The sequence below is a fragment of the Balaenoptera borealis genome (assembly GCF_965194805.1).
Source record: "Balaenoptera borealis genome assembly, chromosome: 6".
Taxonomy (NCBI): Eukaryota; Metazoa; Chordata; class Mammalia; order Artiodactyla; family Balaenopteridae; genus Balaenoptera; species Balaenoptera borealis.
Genome location: NC_138863.1, coordinates 79,031,621 through 79,055,542, shown reverse-complemented (window position 1 = coordinate 79,055,542; position 23,922 = coordinate 79,031,621). Strand labels below are relative to the sequence as shown.

The 23,922-nt window shown below is 37.7% G+C and overlaps 1 protein-coding gene across 31 annotated transcripts in view; it reads right to left on the bottom strand.

The window, feature by feature from the left end:
- The window catches only part of NEB (nebulin), a 216,213-nt gene that overhangs the window by 179,243 nt on the left and 13,048 nt on the right, over window positions 1-23,922 (bottom strand). For all 31 annotated transcript variants that reach the window (XM_082395693.1, XM_082395706.1, XM_082395682.1 and 28 more), the window contains exons 9-19: window positions 19,765-19,869; window positions 15,617-15,721; window positions 14,867-14,974; window positions 12,217-12,333; window positions 10,488-10,592; window positions 10,294-10,401; window positions 10,092-10,196; window positions 9,600-9,698; window positions 8,444-8,548; window positions 7,358-7,465; window positions 7,159-7,272 (exon numbers count right to left, since the gene is read on the bottom strand). In XM_082395693.1, coding sequence (XP_082251819.1) covers window positions 7,159-7,272; window positions 7,358-7,465; window positions 8,444-8,548; window positions 9,600-9,698; window positions 10,092-10,196; window positions 10,294-10,401; window positions 10,488-10,592; window positions 12,217-12,333; window positions 14,867-14,974; window positions 15,617-15,721; window positions 19,765-19,869 — 1,179 coding nt within the window. The remainder of the gene's footprint in view (window positions 1-7,158; window positions 7,273-7,357; window positions 7,466-8,443; window positions 8,549-9,599; window positions 9,699-10,091; window positions 10,197-10,293; window positions 10,402-10,487; window positions 10,593-12,216; window positions 12,334-14,866; window positions 14,975-15,616; window positions 15,722-19,764; window positions 19,870-23,922) is intronic.

Below are 23,922 nucleotides of genomic sequence, written 5' to 3'. Positions count from 1 at the left end.
TGTGGAAGTGTTTTTGACTAAATTGTTTTGACCCTTTTGTTCAAGTTCAGATAAGCTCACACATGCCTGCACATATAAAAGGTTGTCAAAGATCCAAATGGCTTTATTTATTTTTATTTTTATCTATTTATTTACTTGGTCCCACCGTGTGGCCTGTGGGATCCCAGATCCCCAGCCAGAGATGGAACCTGTGCCCCCCTGCAGTGGAAGTGTGGAGTCCTAACCACTGGATCACCAGGGAATTCCCTACTGATATATTTTTTTATTGAAGTATAGTTGATTTACAATATTAGTTTCAGGTAGACAGCATAGTAATTCAGTATTTTTACAGATTACGCTCCATTAAAAGTTATTACAAGATAATGGCTATAATTCCCTGTATTGTACAATATAACCTAATTGCTTATCTATTTTATAAATAATAGTTTGTGTCTCTTAATCCCATACCCCTATACCCCTTGCCTCTCTCTCCTTCCCTCTCCCTACTGGTAACTATCAATTCAAGTTTGTTTCTATATCTGTCTGTCTCTGTTTTGTTATATACGTTCATTTGTTTTATTTTTTAGATTCCACATATAAGTGATATCATACAGTATTTGTCTTTCTCCGTCTGACTTATTTTACAAGCATAATATTCTCTAGGTACATCCACACTGTTGCAAATGGCAGAATTTCACTCATTTATGTCTGAGTGATACTCGACTGTATATATATACCACATACTCTTTATCCATTTATCTGTTGATGGATACTTAGGTTGCTTCCATATCTTGGCTATTGTAAATAATGCTGCTACGAATATTGGGGTACATGTATCTTTTTGAACTAGAGTTTTCGTCTTTTCTGGATATATACCCAGGAGTGGAACTGCTGGATCATATGGTAGCTCTATTTTTAGTTTTTTAAGGAAGCTCCATACTGTTTTCCACAGTGGCTGCACCAATTTACACACCCACCAACAGTGTAGGGGGGTTCCCTTTTCTCTACATCCTTGCCAACATTTGCTATCTGTAGACTTTTTGATGATAGCCATTCTGACAGGTATGAGGTGATATCTCATTGTTGTTTTGATTTGTATTTCTCTAATAATTAGCAATGCTGAGCATCTTTTCATGTGACTGTCAGCCACCTGTATGCCTTCTTTGGAAAAATGTCTATTCAAGTCTTCTGCCCATTTTCTTTTTCTTTTTTGATTGTTTGTTTTCTTCATACTGAGCTGCATGAGCCATTTATATAGGCTGGATGTTAACCCCTTGTTGGCCATATCATTTGCAAATATTTTCTATTTCATAGATTGTCTCTTCATCTTGTTGACAGTTTCCTTTGCTATGCAAAAGGTTTTAAATTTAATTAGGTCCCATTTTTTCTGTTTTAATTTCTTTTGCCTTATGAGACAGATCCAAAAAAATATTGCCAAGATTTATGTCAAGGAGTGTTCTGCCTATATTCCCTTCTAGGAGTTTTATGGTTTCAGGTCTTTAATTGATTTTGAGTTTATTTTTGTATATGGAGTTCTAATCTCATTCTTTTACATGTAGCTGTCCAGTTTTCCCAGCACCACTTGTTGAAGATACTGTCTTTTCTCCATTGTGTATTCTTGCCTCCTTTGTCATAGTTTAATTGACCATAGGGGCATGAGTTTATTTCTGGGCTCCCTATTCTGTTCCATTGATCTCTGTGTCTGATTTTGTACAGGACCATGCTGTTTTGATTTCTGTAGCTTTGTAATATAGTCTGAAGTTTGGAAGCATAATACCTCCAGCTTTGTTCTTTCTTCTCAAGATTGGTTTGGCTATTCAGGATCTACTGTGGTTCCATATAAGTTTTAGAACTATTTGTTCTAGCTCTGTGAAAAATGTTATGGGTATTCTGATATGGATTGCGTAACATCTGTAGATTTCTTTGGGTTGTATGGGCATTTTAACAACATTAATTCTTCTAATCCATGAGAATGGGATATCTTTCCATTGTTTTGTATCACCTTCAATTTTCTTCATCAATGTCTTATAGTTTTCAGAGTACTGGTATTTTACCTCCTTCATTAAATTTATTCCTATTTTACGCTCCCATTTACCACTGCAACAAAAAGAATAAAATACCTAGGAATAAACCTACCTAGGGAGACAAAAGACCTGTATGCAGAAAACTATAAGAAACTGATGAAAGAAATTAAAGATGATACCAACAGGTGGAGAGATATACCATGTTCTTGGATTGGAAGAATCAATACTGTGAAAATGACTATACTACCCAAAGCAATCTACAGAATCAATGCAACCCCTATCAAATTACCTATGGCATTTTTTATGGAGCTAGAACAAATCATCTTAAAATTTGTGTGGAGACACAAAAGACCCCAAATAGCCAAAGCAGTCTTGAGGGAAAAAAACGGAGCTGGAGGAATCAGACTCCCTGACTTCAGACTATACTACAAAGCTACAGTAATCAAGACAATATGGTACTGGCACAAAAACAGAAACATAAATCAATGCAACAAGATAGAAAGCCCAGAGACAAACCCACACACCTATGGTCAAGTAATCTATGACAAAGGAGGCAAAGATATACAATGGAGAAAAGACAGTCTCTTCAATAAGCGGTGCTGGGAAAACTGGACAGCTACATGTAAAACAATGAAATTAGAACACTCCCTAACACCATACACAAAAATAAACTCAAAATGGATTTGAGACCTAAATGTAAGACCGGACACTATAAAACTCTTAGAGGAAAACATAGGAAGAACACTCTTTGACATAAATCACAGCAAGATCTTTTTTGGTCCACCTCCTAGAGTAATGGAAATAAAAACAAAAATAAACAAATGGAACCTAATGAAACTTCAAAGCTTTTGCACAGCAAAGGAAACCATAAACAAGATGAAAAGACAACCCTCAGAATGGGAGAAAATATTTGCAAACGAATCAACGGACAAAGGATTCATCTCCAAAATATATAAACAGCTCATGCAGCTCAATATTAAAGAAACAAACAACCCAATCCAAAAATGGGCAGAAGACCTAAATAGACATTTCTCCAAAGAAGACATACAGATGGCCAAGAAGCACATGAAAAGCTGCTCAACATCACTAATTATTAGAGAAATGCAGATCAAAACCACAATGAGGTATCACCTCACACCAGTTAGAAATGGGCATCATCAGAAAATCTACAAACAACAAATGCTGGAGAGGATGTGGAGAAAAGGGAACCGTCTTGCACTGTTGGTGGGAATGTAAATTGATACAGTCACTATGGAGAACAGTATGGAGGTTCCTTAGAAAACTAAAAATAGAATTACCATACGACCCAGCAATCCCACTACTGGGCATACACCCAGAGAAAACCATAATTCAAAAGGACACATGCACCCCAATGTTCATTGCAGCACTATTTACAATAGCCAGGTCATGGAAGCAACCTAAATGCCCATCGACAGACGAATGGATAAAGAAGATGTGGTACATATATACAATGGAATATTACTCAGCCATAAGAAGGAATGAAATTGAGTCATTTGTTGAGATGTGGATGGATCTAGAGACTGTCATACAGAGTGAAGTAAGTCAGAAAGAGAAAAACAAATATCGTATATTAACGCATGTATGTGGAACTTAGAAAAATGGTACAGATGAACCGGTTTGCAGGGCAGAAGTTGAGACACAGATGTAGAGAACAAACGTATGGACACCAAGGCGGGAAAACCACGGTGGGGTGGGGATGGTGGTGTGCTGAATTGGGCGATTGGGATTGACACATATTCACTGATGTGTATAAAATTGATGACTAACAAGAACCTGCAGTATAAAAAACCAAACAAACAAACAAAAAAAAAACAACTAATACTAAACTTTCTTTGGGTTATTTGTATGGAAATATGTTAATATAAATGTTTCAGACATTACATGAAATTTCTAAAACTCTTATATGTTCTGGTATAATGTTATAAGTCATAATTCTAGTTATTACTTTAAAATGTATATCTCAGAAATAACTAAATTTCCTTGTCAATTGCATTATTATGAACTTTCATCAAATCTTTCAAGTTTTCAAGTTTCATCAAAACTTTCATCAAACCACGGTCATTTTTAAGTCTTTTGTCATTTACAGACAGTTCAGGGTGCACTCTGATGCTTTTGCAAAAATGTACCTATAAAAGGATTTCATCTTCAAGGAATTCATGGCAAAGACTCTGACGAGTACAGGTTTCTGGTAACTGACTATACTGCTGAACTGAATGAATAAGCATTTTCAGAACTCTAATGGAAAACTGATGTATTCATAAAAGTGCTAACAAAAGATCAAGATGAAAAAAACATTAATTACATGGGACTGAGTGAACTGATGAGGATGATTATAATTTTGTGACTTTCTGTTTGAATTTTTAAAAAAATTTATTCCTATTTTATTCTTTTGATGCAATTTTAAATGTGGCTTTTTTTTTACTTTCTGATAGTTCATTATTAGTGTATAGAAAAGCAACAGATTTCTGTATATTAATCTTGTATCCTTAAACTTTACTAAATTCATTTATTAGTTCTAATTGTTTTTGGGTGCAGACTTTAGGGTTTTCTATATAAAGTATCATATCATCTACAAATAGTGATAATTTTACTTCTTCCCTTCCAATATGGATGTTTTTTATTATTTTTTTTATTTATTTATTTTTTCTGATTGCTGTGGCTAGGACTCCCAATACTATGTTAAAAAGACATGGAAAGAATGGGCATCCTTGCTTGTTCCTGAATTTAGAGGGAAGGTTTTCAGTTTTTCATCATTGAGTATGATGTTAGCTGTGGGTTTGTCATAAATGGCTTTTATTTGTTGAGATATGTTCCCTCTATACCCACTTTGATGAGTTTTTATCATGAATGGATATTGAATTTTGTCAAATGCTTTTTCTACATCTGTTGAGATGATCATGTGATCTTTATCCTTTCTTTTTGTTAATGTGGTGAATCACATTGATTTGCAAATATTGAACCATCCTGCCTCCCTGGAATAAATCCAACTCAATTATGGTATATGATCCTTTTTATATACTGTTGGATTCAGTTTGCTAATATTTTGTTGAGGAGTTTTGCATCTATACTTAAAGATATTGGTCTGTAATTTTTTTCTAGTATCTTCTTCTGGTTTTGATATTAGGGTAATTGTGGCCTCATAGAATGAATTTGGGAGTGTTCCATCTTCTTCAATTTTTTGGAATAGTTTGAGAAGGATAGGTATTAGTTCTTTTTTATATGTTTGGTAGAATTCACCTGTGAAGCCATCTGGTCCTAGACTTTTGTTTGCTTGGATTTTTTTTTTTAATGCAAATTCAATTTCACTACTAGCAATTGGTCTGTTCAAATATCTGTTTCTTCTTGATTCAGTTTTGGCAAGTTGTATGTTTCTAGAAATTTGTCCATTTCTTCTAGGTTGCCCAATTTGTTGGCATATAACTGTTCATAGTATTATAACTTTTGTATCTCTGTGGTATTGGTTATTTGTCCTCTTTCATTTCTTATTTTGTTTATTTGGGTCCTCTCTTTTCTTCTTGGTGATCTTGGCTTTATCAGTTTTTTTCTCTTTTCAAAATAACAGCTCTTGGTTTCATTGATCTTTTCTATTGTTTTATTAAATTTCCATTTTACTTATTTCCTCTCTTATCTTTATTATTTTCTTCCTTCTGCTGACTTTGGGTTTTGTTTGTTCTTCTTTTTCCAATTCCTTTAGGTGGTAGATTGGGTTATTTATTTGAGATTTGTCTTGTTTCTTGAGGAAGGCCTATATTACTATAAACTTCCTTCTTCAAACTTCTTTTGCTGTATTCCATAGATTTCGGAGTGTTGTGTTTCCATTTTCATTTGTCTTGAGGTATTTTCTGATTTCCTCTTTGATTCCTTCATTGACTAACTGGTCTTTTAGTAGCATGTTGTTTAGTCCCAAATGGCTTTAAAAGACTCTTTTTAAAAGCGATGTGTGTTCTGTATCTGCAGCTTAGATTTTAGCCTGAATATTATTTGAGAATGACTCATCATTGACTATCTCTTTTGGTTGCCAACATGAATCAATTAACAAGTACTTATTGAACACTTATTATGCATTTAATAACTTAGTGTTCTAATGGGTTCTGTGGTAGGGTAAAAACCAAAGATAAACATACATGTGCTGTCAATGGGAGCTATAACTTTCTTGAGTTGAGACAAAATAAGGAACTGGTGAAGAAGATAGTATTATGTATGTGAGCACTGTATACTGACTGTATATAATCACACTGTACCTAATTCAGTGTGAATTTACTAGAGAAAATAACTAAATAAGACGTTTAAAGTGCTATATGACTATATAGTAAATGTGAAATGATTTAAAGAAGGTTTAATAGCTCACAATATGAACACATGGCTAACATGAAAGTAAATGATACAAACACCCTTCTCTTTCATCATGAAAAGCTAATATTTGCAAGCTATGTTGAACATTCTTACCACTCTTAAGGGATTCTCCAAACATTTTAAAACATAGTATATATTGTAATTTTCAATAGTATATGTTTGCCTCTCTATGGTAAGAATTTTAACTGGAAAATGATAGATATCCTAAAGGCAATCCTTAGGGAATCCATGAATTCTCTATGAAAGTCAGGCAAAAGATGTGAAAAAAACTCCATTTTCCTAAAGAGATGGACCAGATCTTTTATCAGATTCTCAACTGGGCCTATAATTAATGGAATATTTATCTTAGACCTAGGCCAATACTAATTACTAAAGTCAGTAAAGAGCAATGTTAGCTATACTAAGATTTTTATCTCTGATTCATGATTTTCTTCCAAAATAGTCACTTTTTAAACCACAATTTTAAGTTACTTTTCAATTAGAAAATATGAAAACATTGTTTTCCAAAAGGTGTTGAGAATTACAATCAATATTCTACTAAATATGAATACAGGTTTTTTCAAAGTGAAATGGAGATCAAGTACAAATCATTAATTTCTCTCCTCAAACATGAGAGGTGCAAGAGCCTGGGGAATCATTCTACTTCTAAAGTTCTCCTCAGCAGTTCATTGTTGTGAAACTGAGAGAGCCCATGGATATGGAATCTTTTTACATCACTACCCTTGGGCATGTTGACTGGGACACAATCTTGAAAACAAGACAGATTCACAAAAGCACTCACATCACTCTGGTTTTTGGCCGTCTTCAAAGAGTGCAGCATCTTGGGATCATCGTTAATGCTGAGGGCTCCAATCATCTTTCCTTTGCTTTTCTCATAGTCTTTCTTGTACATCACCTACAAAGACATAACATGTGCCAGATCTCACTCATCAGGAAGATTGCTGAGGCCCCCCCCGTCCAGGTGCCCAGGCCATACTCACATCGCTAGTGATCCTGGTATTGGCTTTGGCTGCCAGCAGGGGAATGGCATCCACCTTAATGTCAAACTTCTTAGCTTTGGTCTTCTCCCAGTCATACTTATAAGCATTCTGGACAGAAAAATTTCAGCACAGGAATGGGCAAAAGTAATATGCATGTTATCACACTTTAAAGACTAGAGGGTAACCCAATACCTTGTCTTAATATAAAATAAATAGACCATTTTCTTTGTTTAAGAAATTGTGCATATTTTAGATAATTCTCCTCAAGATGAATCTTCCAATTCTCTAAGATTAAGCTTCTCTACTCTCCATGAGAATGTTGCATTATATTAACTTCATTCTAGTTATCATACTAATATTTGATTCCTAACACTGAATATTTTATAGAGTGGCACAAATATTCTATAGTTAACTTATTCTGTATTATATAAAGGCACCATTTTCATTTGATCTCAAAGTCCTCTGAAAAGGTTATTTCATGAATCATTGCAATACTCATTGATGCTGGATAATTTTAGTACTTATTTAAAGAATTGTTGAAGAAATTGAAACCCTCAAGGGTAATTTGACTTTTCTATAAAATTAAGTTTGGAAATGAAAGATAGCAATGGATACCTGGCCTTATGCCTTTTGAATACCCTATATCTTTGTTAGTGCAAGTTCTCTTACATGTAGAAATAAGTATCGTTTCTGTGAAATAAGGGACTTTATATGCCTGGGGAATAAACAAAATGAAACTGTATCTTAAAGTATGAGGTCTTGAAAGAAAATTATAGTATAGTATAAAAGGATATATGGCTAAAAGAGCTTACATTAAGATTTGCAATTAGACATACATGAATGGTGGTATTTTGAGGGTTGGTTAAAATATATTAAGATTGTCTCATTGTATGAAGCTACTTACAAGATTGCTACACACATTTTATAAGGTGAGTTTAAAGTTACCCTGGCAGAGGCATAGGGACACGATACAAATGTTAAGTGTTATTCCCATCTTTAATATTGAAATATTTATTCAATGAGGCAATTCAAAAATAAAAGCATAGTTGTCAGTATAACACATGGCATAGTGCAAGAGGAACTCACATCACTCAGGTTATAGGCATTGACTTTGTGCTGGATAAGGGCAGGAGTATCTGGAGGTATATGGCACTTGAACTTTTCATTTTCATGTTTTGCTTTGTAATTTAGCTGAGAGCAAGAGAGAGAGAGAGAGAGAGAGAGAGAATGAGCCAATTAGTTCTCAATTCAGAAGAAGAATTGTTCCAAAATACAAAAAAAAAAAAAAAATCTTGTGTGGTACATTTCATGAGATAAAATGTAAAATACATTTTGTTAAATAACAACTGACAGAGTCGTTACGATCAAAAGAGAAATCCAGATCTAGGGTGGGCCACTCTGCCTTACTGACACTGCATGGTGGATAGTTGAAGCTGTTATCACATCTGTCACCGTGGTAGGGCCCTAATGGAAAGAGGTGGCACTTTCATACGTGGGAGCTCCCCTCTTTATATATCACAATTGGTCCTGTAGGTTCTGAGAGTGACAGCCTTTCTTCCTTTCTGCTGTCAACGCTCACTCACTGGAAAATCTTTTCTAACAAATCTGGTTATGTCCCCTCACATGCATTATGGTTTGTGGATACTCTAACTGAAGCCTTCATTTCTGGCCATAATCTACTGAGGTTACTTTTATTTTTCATTTTTTTAGTTCAACACAAGTTTGGACATTCACACTGAAAATTCATATGATAAAATGTATCTCAAAGACTCCATTTCCCAAAAACTTATTTGAGAGACAGAGAAATCCCATGTACTGAATACCTGCTCTGGGCCAGGATGTGTACTATCTTCTTTCACAATCTTCAAAACCACCACAAATTATCAAAGGGAACTATGAGGTATGGAGAGGTTAAACAACTTTCCTAGGCCCTAGGTCATAAATGACAGAGCTGGAATTTGAATCTAGTTCTGTCTGACTCGAAAACTCATGTTCTTTCCAGTGCATTAAGCTACGTTAGTTTCCCTTGCAGAACTCTTTTACTATAATTGTTATCCACCCAAGAAGATGTAAGGTAACTAAATAGGAAAGTATTTTAGGTGATTACAAATATATACAAGCTAAACTTGTTAAAAGTTATGTAGCCTTTTTTATAAATGTGACAAGTCACTGGATTTCACGTATAGAGTTATGATATGCTATCCCTCCTAACTGGATTTCTTGGATATTTAGGGGAACTTACATCACTCAGCTGTTTGGAATTGACTTGGGCTTGCACCAGAACAGGAGAGTCAGTGACCTGAGTGAATTTTGTCTTATCTGGATGGACTTTGTAGGTGTACTGTGGGGGAGAGAGAATCACGTTTAGTAGTATCACTTGTCAAATCCGAGTTGGCCTATAGGTCAAGCAAGCAGAACCCCATCCCCCAAAAGAAAAGAAACTTGCAGTAAGCAAAACACATTTTTTCTAATTAGACTTCAGTTTCTTTGAGAGATGCTCTTACATCTATATAGGAAACTTTCCCATATCTTCAGATTCCTGATTATTTTTCTTTGGGAAAATGAGCTAGAATTAGCGTTTGAGACATGTGGGTGACAACAGGGAAAAATAAATTGTGTTTCTTACAGACTCCTTGCTTGCATTTGTTTGCAAAAGTGTCAAAATATTAAACACATCTTGATCACTAGATACTGTGGAGGGTGGTAACATTCACAGTTTATACTACAGACTTACATCTTTACACTGATCTAGTTTCTTGATTGCTTCATATTCTTGAGTTATGGTCTGGGGGAAGGAGCCTTTGCCTCTGTCCTCTTCATATTGTGCTTTGTAGTTTTTCTATGAAGAAACAAAATCAGACATAAGGATGCAACCAGTGTATTCATGCCCTAAAAATGTGTTATTTGGAAAGTCAAACAATTGCCTTAGAACTTACATCACTGTTCTGAGCTGAGACTTTCATGCAGTGTGTATGATATGGATCCTCCAAGCTGCCTACATAATGTCCCAAAATATTCTTTAAGTAGGAATCTTTATATTTAGTCTGAAAGACAAAACATATTTCATTTGTTTATTGGCAAAGTGATGGGTCTTTGATTTAACAGAGGAAATGACCATGGGGTGGCTTACATCACTAACGAAGTTCTGCATAACTGTATCAAGCTTAAATTTGGGGGTCTCACAGAAATTTATGCTCTTTGCCTTTGTCTTTTCATAGTTTTCCTTGTACAGTTTCTGTCAAAGAAAAAAAAATCAGTTAAAGTAGATTCCTGTCACTCCCACCCTGATTATTACACTTGTATTTTCCAACACTAAACAAAGGAAGAAGAAAAAAGATATTACCTGTCAACTGTCTAAAAACTGACAATCAAACATTGGAGTGTCATAAATGATAAACCTTTTCTATTAGCAATTATTGTAAAGCCTAAGTTTTTAATATTCTCCAAAAAATTAAGAAACCACTATACTGCCTCAGACCAAGACCTTAGTTGTAGAGGTTCTTGCATATCTGAATTGCTGCCTTTTAGACCTCCCAACTCAATACTCTCCCCTCACTAGTGATGCCCCAATAAACAGGAATACTCTGAGCAACAGCAAATTTTTCATTTTTTTTAAACAAACCTTCATGGAAAAAGTCTAGCACACAGAGAAATACACACTCTTCCTCTTTCCACCAAGGAAAAAATCCCTTATCATACGAACAGACAGTACACCTTAAAAATAAGGTATATACAAGAGTCTACTAACTCCTCTTCTCTGCTAGGATTTATCTTTAGCTCTAAAAGTTACTGGATTTTACAGTGCACAACATGATTTTTTCATGTTCGGTTTTGAAATTGTAAATAGTGCTATTCATTTTCAATATTTTTATATTGCTGTCTTTTTCAACAAAATGGATTTGAACTTCAGTTTTTATACGTTTGATAAAGATGACCTTCATTTAGGAAGCAGGAGATGTGCTTTGCATTGATTTCCCAGTAGAGCTATTTGAACAGATCCATTTACATCCTCTCACCTGCCACTCCACTCGCCCCACTCCTCAGTCACATGTACACATTTCTGTGGTGCTGACTTAATTCAAGGGACAAAGAAAAGACAACTAACTCACACAGAGAGCTACATATAATCCTCAAATACTGGAAAACTTTTACCGCCTAACCAAAAGGGAAAAACTCAACTGATCTTATGTTCAGTCTCTTTATATATTGATATATAATCAAAGTGGTCTTAGGCTGTTAGTCTTTTAATGTCAGGCCCAGTTCTCACTTATATAATCTATTTGAAACCTAATGGATTAGCCAAGCTCTTAATATTCCACAAGTAGAAATGCCTCTGAAGACTTAGGGAGCCATCTTTCAAGTTCTGCTATCTGCAAATGATGGTTTCTGGGGCCAAGACCTGAGTAGAAAATGGCAGAGTTCGTAGAGAGAAGTTGTGAAACACAGGACCTTTTGCTTCTTCTCCTAGCAGCAGGCTTGAAGAGCACAAGGGTAGGGCACTAAATGGCTTCAGCTTTCTCTCCTCCCCTTTCAAAGTCTCCTTCTGCCTCTGTCAGAATCACAACATAACTCCTACAATGTACTCTTTGCCCACACAAAGGCATAGGCTCCTGGAGCTTATAAGTAAATGAGGATTTCCCTGCGCACTGAACTAAGTCCACAGGCTCCCCAAATTGACACACATCATACTCAGAGGCACTAATGCCTCCCTGTGGTTACACAGCTCCAGGGAAACTGTTACACCATAACCTTAAAGTATTTGCAAAGTTCTATTTGCATTTATTCATTATAGAAGGAGAGAAGTTTCATCTCTCTTGCTGCTAAGGTTAAAAACACACTTTTGACAAGAATATACTTACATCGCTTAGGGCAACTCCTGCCGCCTTCAGCTGCCTGAGCAGTGGGTTTTCTGAAGCAGGAAGTACATTATAATCTGCTTTTCCTTTATTCTTTTCATAGTCTTCTTTGTATTTTACCTGTAGGAGTGAAATAAAGTGATAAAGTAACTCTCCAGGTTATTTTTGCTCTCGTCTCTATTACAGATATTATGACATAGCTCCACAAATCGGTTTTCTCTTTAGAAAAATCGCAGCTTGACATTTCATAAACAAAATATTCATAGTAACTTATGACAGCAGCAGGGAAACTGCATACATTTTCAGGATATCTTTTCTTCTCATTCATGTATTCATTCAAAAATATCCATAGGGCATCGACTACGTTCCTGGCTATGGGACAGATACAAGAAAGAGTAACACATGGTCCCTGCCCTCAGAGAGAGAGGGAGGGAAGTGGGGGGAGAGAGACAGAAATAATAAAAGAAAGATGCACATCATAATAATGACAGTATATCATGCCCCAGATACCTGCTGCTCCAGAACCCTCATTCATCTCTTAACCTCCAGCTACCTATGTGCCAACACATTTTTAAAGAAAAAAGCTAGAAGCTTCATGCCTCATCCGTGACTATGTGTGTGAGCACGCGTGTATTTAATGTACACGCGGGAGGAAGAGGAAGGGGCTGGGGCTAGATGAATGCTGGCAACCTCATCTTCTCCTTCTGCCCTCCCTGCTTTGCACCTTCAATTCCAGCTATGACAGAAGCTTTAAGTGAGGGCACAAAAGCCCCCTTCAGGCGCATGTCCAAAGGAAAGAAAACAAGAAACTGGTCCTAATCTTGACCATGATCTCCAGTGCCAGCCATTTGTTCAAGCAATGTAATGTGAGAATATAGACAAGTTGATGGAATCCTAGATAATCTGCCAACATTTAAGAACCTCAGAAACAAATACAATCATCTTGGTATCCAAACGCAGGAGATACACTCTGAAACACAGATGCACCACCCCCTAGAGCCCAGACAGGGGACTCGCAGGGGGTGTTCTACAGGAGTGGAGGATATAGATAACCTCTCTATCTTATAGAATTATCTATTTCCTTGAACAATGGAAACAACCAGAAAGGAAATTTCACAAACCCTACTATCTACCTATCTTCATCTGGGATTCTCAACCTCCTCTCCTGTTTCTGGGGAAGCCATCCCCTCCTCTTAAGCGCCAGGTCCTTTCCCCTTTCCCCTATTCTAGGACAACACTCCAGCCACTTTCTTCCCCCGGCCCTCAACATCATCACATTTTCCCACTACACTGGATTTTTCTTCTATCAGCATAGAAACATGCTATTTTTGTCTCCTACCTAAAAAAATCCCCTCTTCACCTACTTATCCATCAGCTACTACCCCTTTTTCTTCTTTTCTTTTCAGGAAAATACTTTGGAAGAGTCGAGTACACTCATATTCTTCTATTTCTCTCTTTTCATTCACTCACGAACCCTCTCTAAGCAGATTCAACCAAATTGCTCTTATTAAGTTCACCAGAGACCATACATTGATAAATCCACTTCAGAAACATTTGACACAGTTGCTCACTCCCTTCCTTCTTCACCTGCTTCCCAAGACATCACTTTCTCCTAATTTTGCTCTAATCCCATCTCACTGATGTCTTCACATGGAAGCACTCCAGAGTTCAGTCCTTAGAGTTTTCTGTCTACACTTGCTCCCTTGATGGCCTCCAGTCTTATGACATTAAATACAATCCATATGCTACTGACGCCCAAATTTATACAGCCTTCCCAGATATCTCTCCTGAAACTTCAGACTCATGTAATCAAATGCCCACTTGACATTTCCACTTAGGTGTCTCAAAGGCATCTCAAATTTTACATATCTGAAGAGCTCAGGTCTCCCCTCTAAAAAGAAATTACCTACTCCTTCCACCATCTTCCCTATCTTGATAAAGGGAAACCCCATCCATCTAGTTGCTTAGACCAAAACTTTTCTCTCATATCCCACATCCAACCCATCAGCAAATCAGGTCAGCTTTACTTTCAAAATACTTCTCATCACTTTCTGTGCTACCCTCCTGGTCCAAAATATCACTGTCTTGCACCTGGATACTGAAATAGCCTCCTAAGTGATGTGATCTTTCTGCTTTCACTGCTCCAGCAGAGCCAGCACCAGGGTTAGAATCAAGTCTGATTGGCTTTGAACTTACTGCTCTTTCTAGTGCTTTAGAATGCCTAGGAGTAGACTATTTACCAAAGTCACTCTATAGAGTATATGAGCAGATCCATGGATTCAAGTATCTTGTCTGACTATATTTTCACCAGTTAGTAGGAAAATAGAAAAATGATGGTAGTTTTAAGTGTGAAGTGTCTATATGCATGTAAGGCTGCCAGTTGCTTTTTCTTGAGTAATTCTTTTGTCCTTTCTACTTCTGGGTATCAGAACGTCCTTTAGTCTAAGAAATGCTGAAGATGGTAATTGAGTATTGTGAATTCTCCTACATGGCAATTTTTTAAAAAAAAATTTGGTAGCCCTATTGTAATCCCAAAGTATTTTTCTTATTGTTCCTCTAAGAACATTTTTTTCCCATTATATACAAAAGTAAGAGTTGTAAGAAATTCACCCACACTGAGACCATCAAGATAAACGAGAGAATGTCCCCATACCTTGCTAGTTGCCACCCCAGCTTGTTTATTCACTTTGTACTCTGGTGTTTCAGTCTGCATGAAGTAGATCTGGTCTTTCATCTTCTCAAAGTCTTCCTGGTATTTCCTCTGTAAGACATTAAACATGCTGGAGAACTGCGGTGGGAACAAACTACGTAAATATTTTATACGGGAGGACAGAGGCCATTTGGAGATGTTACCCAAAGCCATGCTCCTCTTAGCTTCTGCAGATCAGATTACAAATGATAGAATGTGGTGCCATCACAAAAACTATTAGCAACTTAACAGAGACTTGGGAAAATTATAATAGGCTGAAAGACAACCTCAAATAAGGAGCTCTCAAAGACCAGAGGCAGATAACTTAAGAGAAGAGAAAAAGAGGACTTATGTTTTCCAGGGAGGAGAATCTAGGAAGAAACTAATCAGTTTCATAAATGTACCATTCGAGTGCCCAGGCACAGAATAAACTTAAAAGGGTCCCTTTCACCTGTACTCACTTTGAAACCATATTGTTCCTATGAAAACCGAGGCAAGAATAATCGAATCCAATAAAAACAGCATTTCTCAAAAGGAAGGAAAGATTGTGGAATTTCTTTCTAAATAGGAACACTACACAGGTCTTACCCCCAAGAAGAGGTGCCTAGATTTAAATGTTCCAGTACCATTGCAGGAGCAGCAGGTGGCTAGAAGTCATACAGGAAAGGGTCACCCTCTCAACCCAAGGACATCTGGCGATCCATTCCTACTTACTGTGCTGATGTTATTAGTATTCATTCTGGCGGTTGCAACTTCAAAGCAAGGTGTCTCACTCCATTTGCCTTTGATTTTATTTTCATAGTCTTCCTTGTATTTTTGCTAGGATAAAAAAAAAGAAAATAAGACAAGCAAAATCTGGGAATTGCCAAATAAGGCAGCTAATTAAGTGGTAGTGGTTGGCTTTTAAAAGTATCTTGACCAGGCCCTTCCTGGGTGCTTAACAGATGTCTTCAAATCTCCCAGTATAGTGTCAATTTACCCAAAAGAAAGTTGGGTGCGGGGGATAGAGGTATCAATCCTCCCTTTGCTGAGTTTAGAGACTTAGTTCATTGAGAACTCACAGATGGTCCCTGATGTTTGAGGGAAGAGAGAGTCGGGTGCATCTTCCTTCTATAATTCATAGTTATAATAAAACCACTCAACCCCAGATTTTCATGCCCGATGAACTTCGCCATTAATTTCTGAGCTTTACCAAAACTCCTAGTTATCCAGAAAGCAACACCACAACAAAATTTGGCATGTAGGCCAATGAATAAGACTTCCTGGTTTAGACTTAAAGAAATTTTAATGAGAACTGACAAGTAATTAAAAAATTGAACTGCTGTCCCATATTAACTCACAAACACCACACCACCTGAATCTTAGGCTGTGAGCTCCTTGGAAAGAGGAATTACATCTTCTTCATTTTTGAATCCTCAGGATCTAACACAAAATGCAGTACGCAGAAGTTACCACATAAATGTATGTTCAACTACGTTAAATTGAACCTAGTCCATGATATACTGACTACCTTGGCTTGAATGTTCTTGGAATAGAATTAACCCCAAATTTGGGACATGAGCCCGAGCCAGAGCTGGGTTAGAGCAATTTCCCCTCCTTGGCTCATAGAATGTGTCCACAGACATTACCAGGGGGTCTCAAAGTGTTTGCCTGCCTATACCCGCACCATGCCCTTCAAAGAAAAAGAAAGTCATTTTCTGTTACACTTTTAAAGAACAAGTACCAAGGATGAGTGAAACGCAGAGCCAGAGAGTTTGAGTTATAGGAAGCCCAGCCCTCTCTCTAACACCCTACATCCTTTCTTCTCAAAAGGTTAACATTCTAGATCCCAGTTTCTCCTTTCAGGTCCAGACCTAGTGTCAACTGGAAATTCCAACCTGAAATCTTATATCTTTCCTATCGCGAGTCTGGAAGAAAGCAGAGAAGCAGGCACAGAGAAGCTAAAGGGACTTCCCAGTGTTTCTTACAGAACCTCCTGTAACAACCCCAGCTGGTTGTAGTAGGCACGGTGTACACAAACAGCCCTGCCTGCCTACCCATCTCTACAAAACGCGCTGAGCCAGGAGGAGGTGCTGGCATGTACTTGATGGCTTTGGCCAAAGACAAAGGTGAGAGACTTGATTCCGAAAGGTATAGTAAGGAAGGATGGAAAACAGAATGTAACGGCAATATAATCATTACAGATATGTGTTCCTTATGTTAAAATCTGAACTGGAGGCTGTAAGACAAAGGGGTGGATCTGGGAGACATAATCCGACAAGGAAATGCAAAGAAATTAAAGCACGAAAGGGAGTAGATAAAGGAGATTTTACCTTTTTGGAGAGAAAGGAAATGATACTGACACATGGGTCAAAGCAGCTTGAGAGTGAGGAAGACTTCAAAAGAAAGGCAGCAAGTCCCACATCTAAGTCACCCCTGGCAGCCCTACACCTCTCTTACTGGATGGTTTGTTGTTGGATGGACTGCTACCCATCACAAGCACTTCTTCCCAATGTGACTATTATTTTGGATGCACAACAGCCATTAAGAAGTTGGAAATCTGGATGAGACTGGGATGAATAACTATCACCATGGCTGAATCTAACGACCTTCATCCACAGTCCTCCTCCCCTTGGATCATATTGTTATTCCACAAAGCAAACCCAGTTGTAGCAATGCTTTCAAAGTACCCAATGCTGTCTCTGCATCTAGCAGACTGCCGCAACCCAATAGGCATATAATCCAAGCCACCACTGTAATGTTAAGTTTTCTAGTAGCCATACTTTAAAATGTAAAAAAGGAACAGGTGGGAAATTAATTTTAATAATATATTTTACTTAAGCCAATAGATGCCAAATATTGTCATTTCAACATAATATAAAATAATTAATGAGTTATTTTACCTTTTGTCATACCAAGTGTCCAAGATCCAAGATCCAGTGTATATTTCACACATATAGGACTCAGTTCATACCCTCACATTTCAAGTGCTCAATAGTCACATGTGTCTGGTGGCTACTCTATTAAGAGTGCAGCTCTACAACCTAAGTGGCCATCGACAGATGAATGGATAAAGAAGATGTGGCACATGTATACAATGGAATATTACTCAGCCATAAAAAGAAACGAAATTGAGTTATTTGTAGTGAGGGGGATGGACCTAGAGTCGGTCATACGTAGTGAAGTAAGTCAGAAAGAGAAAAACAAATCCCATATGCTAACACATATATATGGAATCTAAAAAAAAAAAAAAAAAGGTTCTGAAGAACCTAGGGGCAGGACAGGAATAAAGATGCAGACATAGAGAATGGACTTGAGGACACGGGGAAGGGGAAGGGTAAGCTGGGACGAAGTGAGAGAGTAGCACTGACATATTTACACTACCAAATGTAAAATAGGTAGCTAGTGGGAAGCAGCTGCATAGCACAGGGAGATCAGCTCGGTGCTTTGTGACCACCTAGAGGGGTGGGATAGGGAGGGTGGGAGGGAGAAGCAAGACGGAGGGGATATGGGGATTTATGTATACATATAGCTGATTCACTTTGTAATACAGCAGAAACTAACACACCATTGTAAAGCAATTATACTCCAATAAAGATGTTAAAAAAAAAATAAAAGGGTGCAGCTCTAGACTAACTGGCAAGCCTAAATTAGTGGAGAGACTGATTATAGAGGAGTTTGAAATAGATTTTTTAAAATCACTTTCAAGTACCCACCCCGCATACTCAAATGAGGTAAAAGAATGTTGCAAATATTAAAAATAGATTTTTTTCTTTCTAAATGACTACTTGAAAGCCATTTTTTATTTTTCTCCCCCCAAAAAATAAATAAATAACCATCCTTCTCTCTAATTGCCCTTCTCTCCAATCTTATTTACAGTAGCAACACTTTTAGGAGGCCATCTATTTGTGAATAGTTAGTTCTAAAGTTAATATCTGCTTAGCCCTGCCTGGGCAAAATTTCAGGTTCATGGTATTCCTATCAGTGAAAATTTACTGTACTTAGTAGATCTTTTATCCAAATAGCCCTTGGTTACACCAGTAGGTAATCTGCAATATCAGACACTAAAAAATATTGCTGAATAGACTTCATCATCTGTAATCTTCTTCCTTCTCCTTTACTGGAGACATACTTTCCCCCAAAATACTTAAACAAGATAGAAATCTTGAGGTCCCATCACAATTCAAGCAGAAGACCAAACTGACAGTCAACTCCACAGAGGGCAAAGGAAAGTATTTAAAAGCAGCAGTATCCCAGGAGAAAGTGGCCTGATTTGGGCCAAATTAAAATGGGAATTTAGCATGGATCTATTCATCAGTTGAACATCTGTTTCTCTGCATTCCCTGTCAGGGCTGCATTCCTCAGAGCTAGTTTACCACACTAAATACAGACAGACTAAGCTGTTTGCCAGGGCCTTAAAAATTATGAGGTGCACTTCCCAGGGCTGTCTAACCAAACTACATCTGAGAGACCACTCATGCACTCTTATTTTCTCCAAGTCTGACTCTGAGCATAAAACTATACAGGGTCTGCACTGAATTAAAACAATCAGATCCTTTGTGGAAATTTGCAGTTACTTGGTTACTCTGTTAGTATCCCTCTCATAAGTCAAAATGTCAAAGGACATTAGGACGTGGGTTCAGTTCTCAAAACACTTTCCCATGTATCAATCACTGAGTCATCAAGCTGGCTGAGTATTTATTAACATGGTTCCATGGTGTTAATGGATGTGTTTCTTTAGCTGTAGAGTTTTCCGGTCATATACACAAATACTCTTAGTGTTTGTGTTGCGTTTTTAGGTTGATCTTAGTTACTTTCTCTGATGGTTGAGATTATTCAGCAGAGTTTTCAAGGGAAACAGTGTCCCAGCCCTATTTACTTACCTTGCTCACTTGATTGGTCACTTTCTTGGCAAATTCTATATCTGGAGGATCCGGCAGAGATGTGAATTGAGTTTGCTGTTCAGTGTGACCTTTTTTGTAGGCAATCTGACAAAATAAAAGACAGGGATGTTCAAGAGCTATAGCAAATTAATCTACTTCCCACATTCCATTTGTTGGCATTTTTTAGAAAAGGCTATGTTTTCCACTTTATTTGAAGTCTTACATTTTAGTGTACCGTAATTTATCCTTTTAAATGTTACAGGCCCTTTCTCTCAGCTTTACTAGTGATTTCAATTTCTTTGAGTCTTCCTTCTCCAAGACTATTGGCCTTACATCCATCCCCTTCCATTTGTCTCCACACCATGATTTACAACTAAAGTTATTCTCTTAACTAGCACCGTCAACTCCCATCCTCTTGTCTTTACATCACACCTGCTCACAAACTCCCAGCTCTGGAAAAGTCATGCACACACTTCAGCTGTTCTTATATCCAGGATGCTGAGTGCTGCTGAGGAAAATCACACAACTCTATGGATTAGGTAATGACAGCACCATAAGCAGGGTTAAAAGGGACACTGGAAGAAGGTGCAGAGGTGGGAGAGGAAGCCTCTGGAACCCAAGCCTCTAGTTGAAATCTATGTGTCTACCCAATGGTATGTTCTGTGAACAGCTACTTGCTTGGTGCTCTGTGCCTAAAATTCTGCATTTATGGTACCCAATTGCTACTTTGCCTTTATTGAAGCTTGAACATCCCATTTTGTGTCTCTGGTCGGTCTCTACTCCCAGTGACTCGTCTGAAACCCCAACACTGTCCAATCCGCTCCATTTTCCTCTCAGCTTCCTCTTTCATAAAGACAGGCTACACACTTATCTTTATCTATCCTCATCCCTGCCTCTCCCAGCCCCTGCATGGCCCAGAGGAAGCATCCCTTGCAGGGCATGAGTCCTGCACATGGGGTGCTGCTCACTCTGGTAGCCCTGGGTACCCAGCTCTAGAAGCCACCCCTCTTCTTTCTTACAGATTCAACAGCTCCCTCTTCATTAGCTTCTTTCCTTCAGCCTACAAAAGGCCTCTCTAACCTTAAAATAAGCATTGTGCCCATTAACTATGCATCCCCATGGCTCCTGTTCTCCCTTTTTTCTTCACTACTGACTTCTCTGGCTTTTTCTTCCACCAGTCTTGACCCCTGCCTCTAACAATGTAGAACATTCACAGATCCCCAGACACACAAGGTCCTTTTATGCCTCTGAACCTCAGACATGCTGTTCCCTTTCCCTGGAAGCTCCAACTCCACCTTTTCCCCATCGGCTTGCAAACTGCTACTCATTCTTCATGTCTCAGGACAGGCATGATTTCACCTCTTGAGCCTTTTTTGTCTTGATGACCTTCTCCTGGGATCTCACTCAACTTGGCCCTTACCTCCTTTAAAGGAATTATCGGATGACACTGTAACTGGTTGTTTACATGTCTGTCCCACCTTGGATTGTGAGCTCTGGGATGGCAACCTCTCATTTGGGAACCCTGTTCCCTGTCTAGTACCTGACTGGAGCGAGGGTTTGATGACTGATTTCTGAATGTGTGTTTTACAAACTGAGGCCATCGGGGGAGATCTGAAGAGGAGCATTATCCTCCCAGCTCTTCCACTACTCAGCTGTGAGACTTCTACAAATGATTTCTTCTTCCATGTGGCAGTATCCTTATTTATAAAGTAAATAGGTAGGATAGTTCCAAGGTCACAGTCATCTTCGTCATACTTTAACCAAGTCTAACTATATCTTATTCTAAAAATATCTACCTAGTGCCTATATAAACGCTTTCACAAATACTAAGTTGATTGGGATACAAAAGACAGATTTTAAAATGTATTTGTATTAATTCCATGGCTTATTTTCTTTTAAATAAGTGAAGACTTATTCTAGGCATAGACCAACCTATATTTTCCATGACTAGCTAAGTCCTTAAGGAGAAAGCAACATTCTGCCAGGAGAAATGCTTACTAAGTATGACATGCTGTCAAGAACTTTCTGGTCTAGAAGTCCTAATTTCTGAAGAACCTTTGTTCAGAATTCTGTCTAGTTAGAATTCAGTACTCTGGATCGGCTTAAAGACTCTCAGTGTTTGCAAAGTCATTTGTCTCTACTTAGATAATAAGGAAAACATGGTAAGTAGGGTTAAGGACACAGAGAGGGAGAGAGAGGCTCTGAAACCAAATCCTTAGCTCAAAATCTATGAACCTACCCAGTGGTATGTTTGTGGACAACAGCTTGTTTGGGGCCCTGTGTCCAATAATTGTAGAAGTTCATGGTGCTGACAACAGTATTAATAGGCATGCTGGTAATCTGATACTTGGTCTGCAGCAAAAATAAAAGCCATTCCTCAACTGCCAAGTCTTTCTGAGGCAAGGATGGGAAGATTCTACTTCGTTATTATAAATTCTTCTTCATTATGTCTTCTATTGAGATATCTCAAAAAATGTGGTCAACTTTAATTGTTCAAAGTCCATAGAACTAAAGTAGCATGGAGGTGACCCTTCATATCTCCATTTTGTGGGTAAAAGGAGACAGTTGGAGATTAAGAGTCTTCTTGGAAACTTCTCCCTAGGCTTACACAACATGGCATTTCCTGGTTCCCCTTCAACTTCTCCGACCTTTGTTCTGTCATTCTTCTGTTGGCTCCTTTCCAGGTGTCCTAAGTGTGGGTGTCCTCCAGAACTCTGCCCTTGGCCATACACTGTTCTGCCTCCCTCATACATTTTCATGTCTACAGCTGTCAGTTCTAAAAAATTATTTGACTCAAATATTAATCTCTTGTCCTGATCTCACACCTGTGCAATAGAACTAAATTTCTAGTTTATCAAATGCCTTGATCTGAATGTTTCTTCCATTATCTCAACTCTATTTCTCTTTTCACTAAAGGCATCTTTACCACTTATACCCTTATTCACCCAGACTACCAGTCTGTCATAAACTCATGGATGTTTCCTTTCTCACCTTTATCTCCAATATCTAATGCCATTAACACTTTTTAAATACCACCTTCAGATTCCTTTCTTCCTCTCCTTTGTCTCCATCATCCCTCTGATTTGTGTTACTAAAATAATGTTCTACAAATCATGATGTTCCCTGTCTCAATCCACCATATGGTCCATCAAAATTTCTCCAGATTCTACTTTCAGGTGTTTGCTCTTTAATTCTTCTAGGTCTTTGTTAAACATTTCTTGCATCTTCTCGATCTTTGCCTCCATTCTTTTTCCGAGGTCCTGGATCATCTTCACTATCATTATTCTGAATTCTTTTTCTGGAAGGTTTCCTATCTCCACTTCATTTAGTTGTTTTCCTGGGGTTTTATCGTGTTCCTTCATCTGGTACATAGTCCTCTGCCTTTTCATTTTGTCTACCTTTCTGTGAATGTGGTTTTTGTTCCACAGGCTGCAGGACTGTAGTTCTTCTTGCTTCTGCTGTCTGCCTCCTGAGATTCTACTTTTATCATGTTGTTTTCCTCTCTAAAATCTTATGATGCTTCTCATTGCCTACCATATTATATCAAAGCTATTTTGTCTGATTTTCAAGGTCCTGCTACCAGTTTCTTACAAGTGCCTTCCTATCTGAACACTCACAGCATTCACTTTCTTTTCTTTTTTTTTTCAATTTTTTAAAATTGAAGTAGAGTTGATTTACAATGTTGTGCCCATCTCTGCTGTACAGCAAAGTGACTCAGTTATACACATAGAGACATTCTTTTTTTATATTCTTTTCCATTATGGTTTATCACAGCAAGCATTCACTTTCTTTGTCCCCTGAAACTCCAGACTCATTTCACTTCTGTCCCTTTGTCCAGTACTATCTCTCCTCAAAATGCCTTTCCTGTTCATCACTACCTATTCCCTTGGGATCACCACCTCCATATGGCTTTCTTTGATTATTCACATATGTCCTGTCTTTCTCTTAGCAAATATTAGACTGTAGGGTTTGGGTTTGGCTTTCCTGTTTTTGTTTTTTTATTTTTGTCTTGTTGTTTGTTATATAACATTTTCATCTTACCAGCCTGGTTTTAAATTCTCAGGGGGAAAGGATGAAAATTTCTTGTACTTTTTCATCCTGCCAGGTATGCATGCATAATGGACTTTCAATAAAAAAAATTATTGATCACTTGATAAA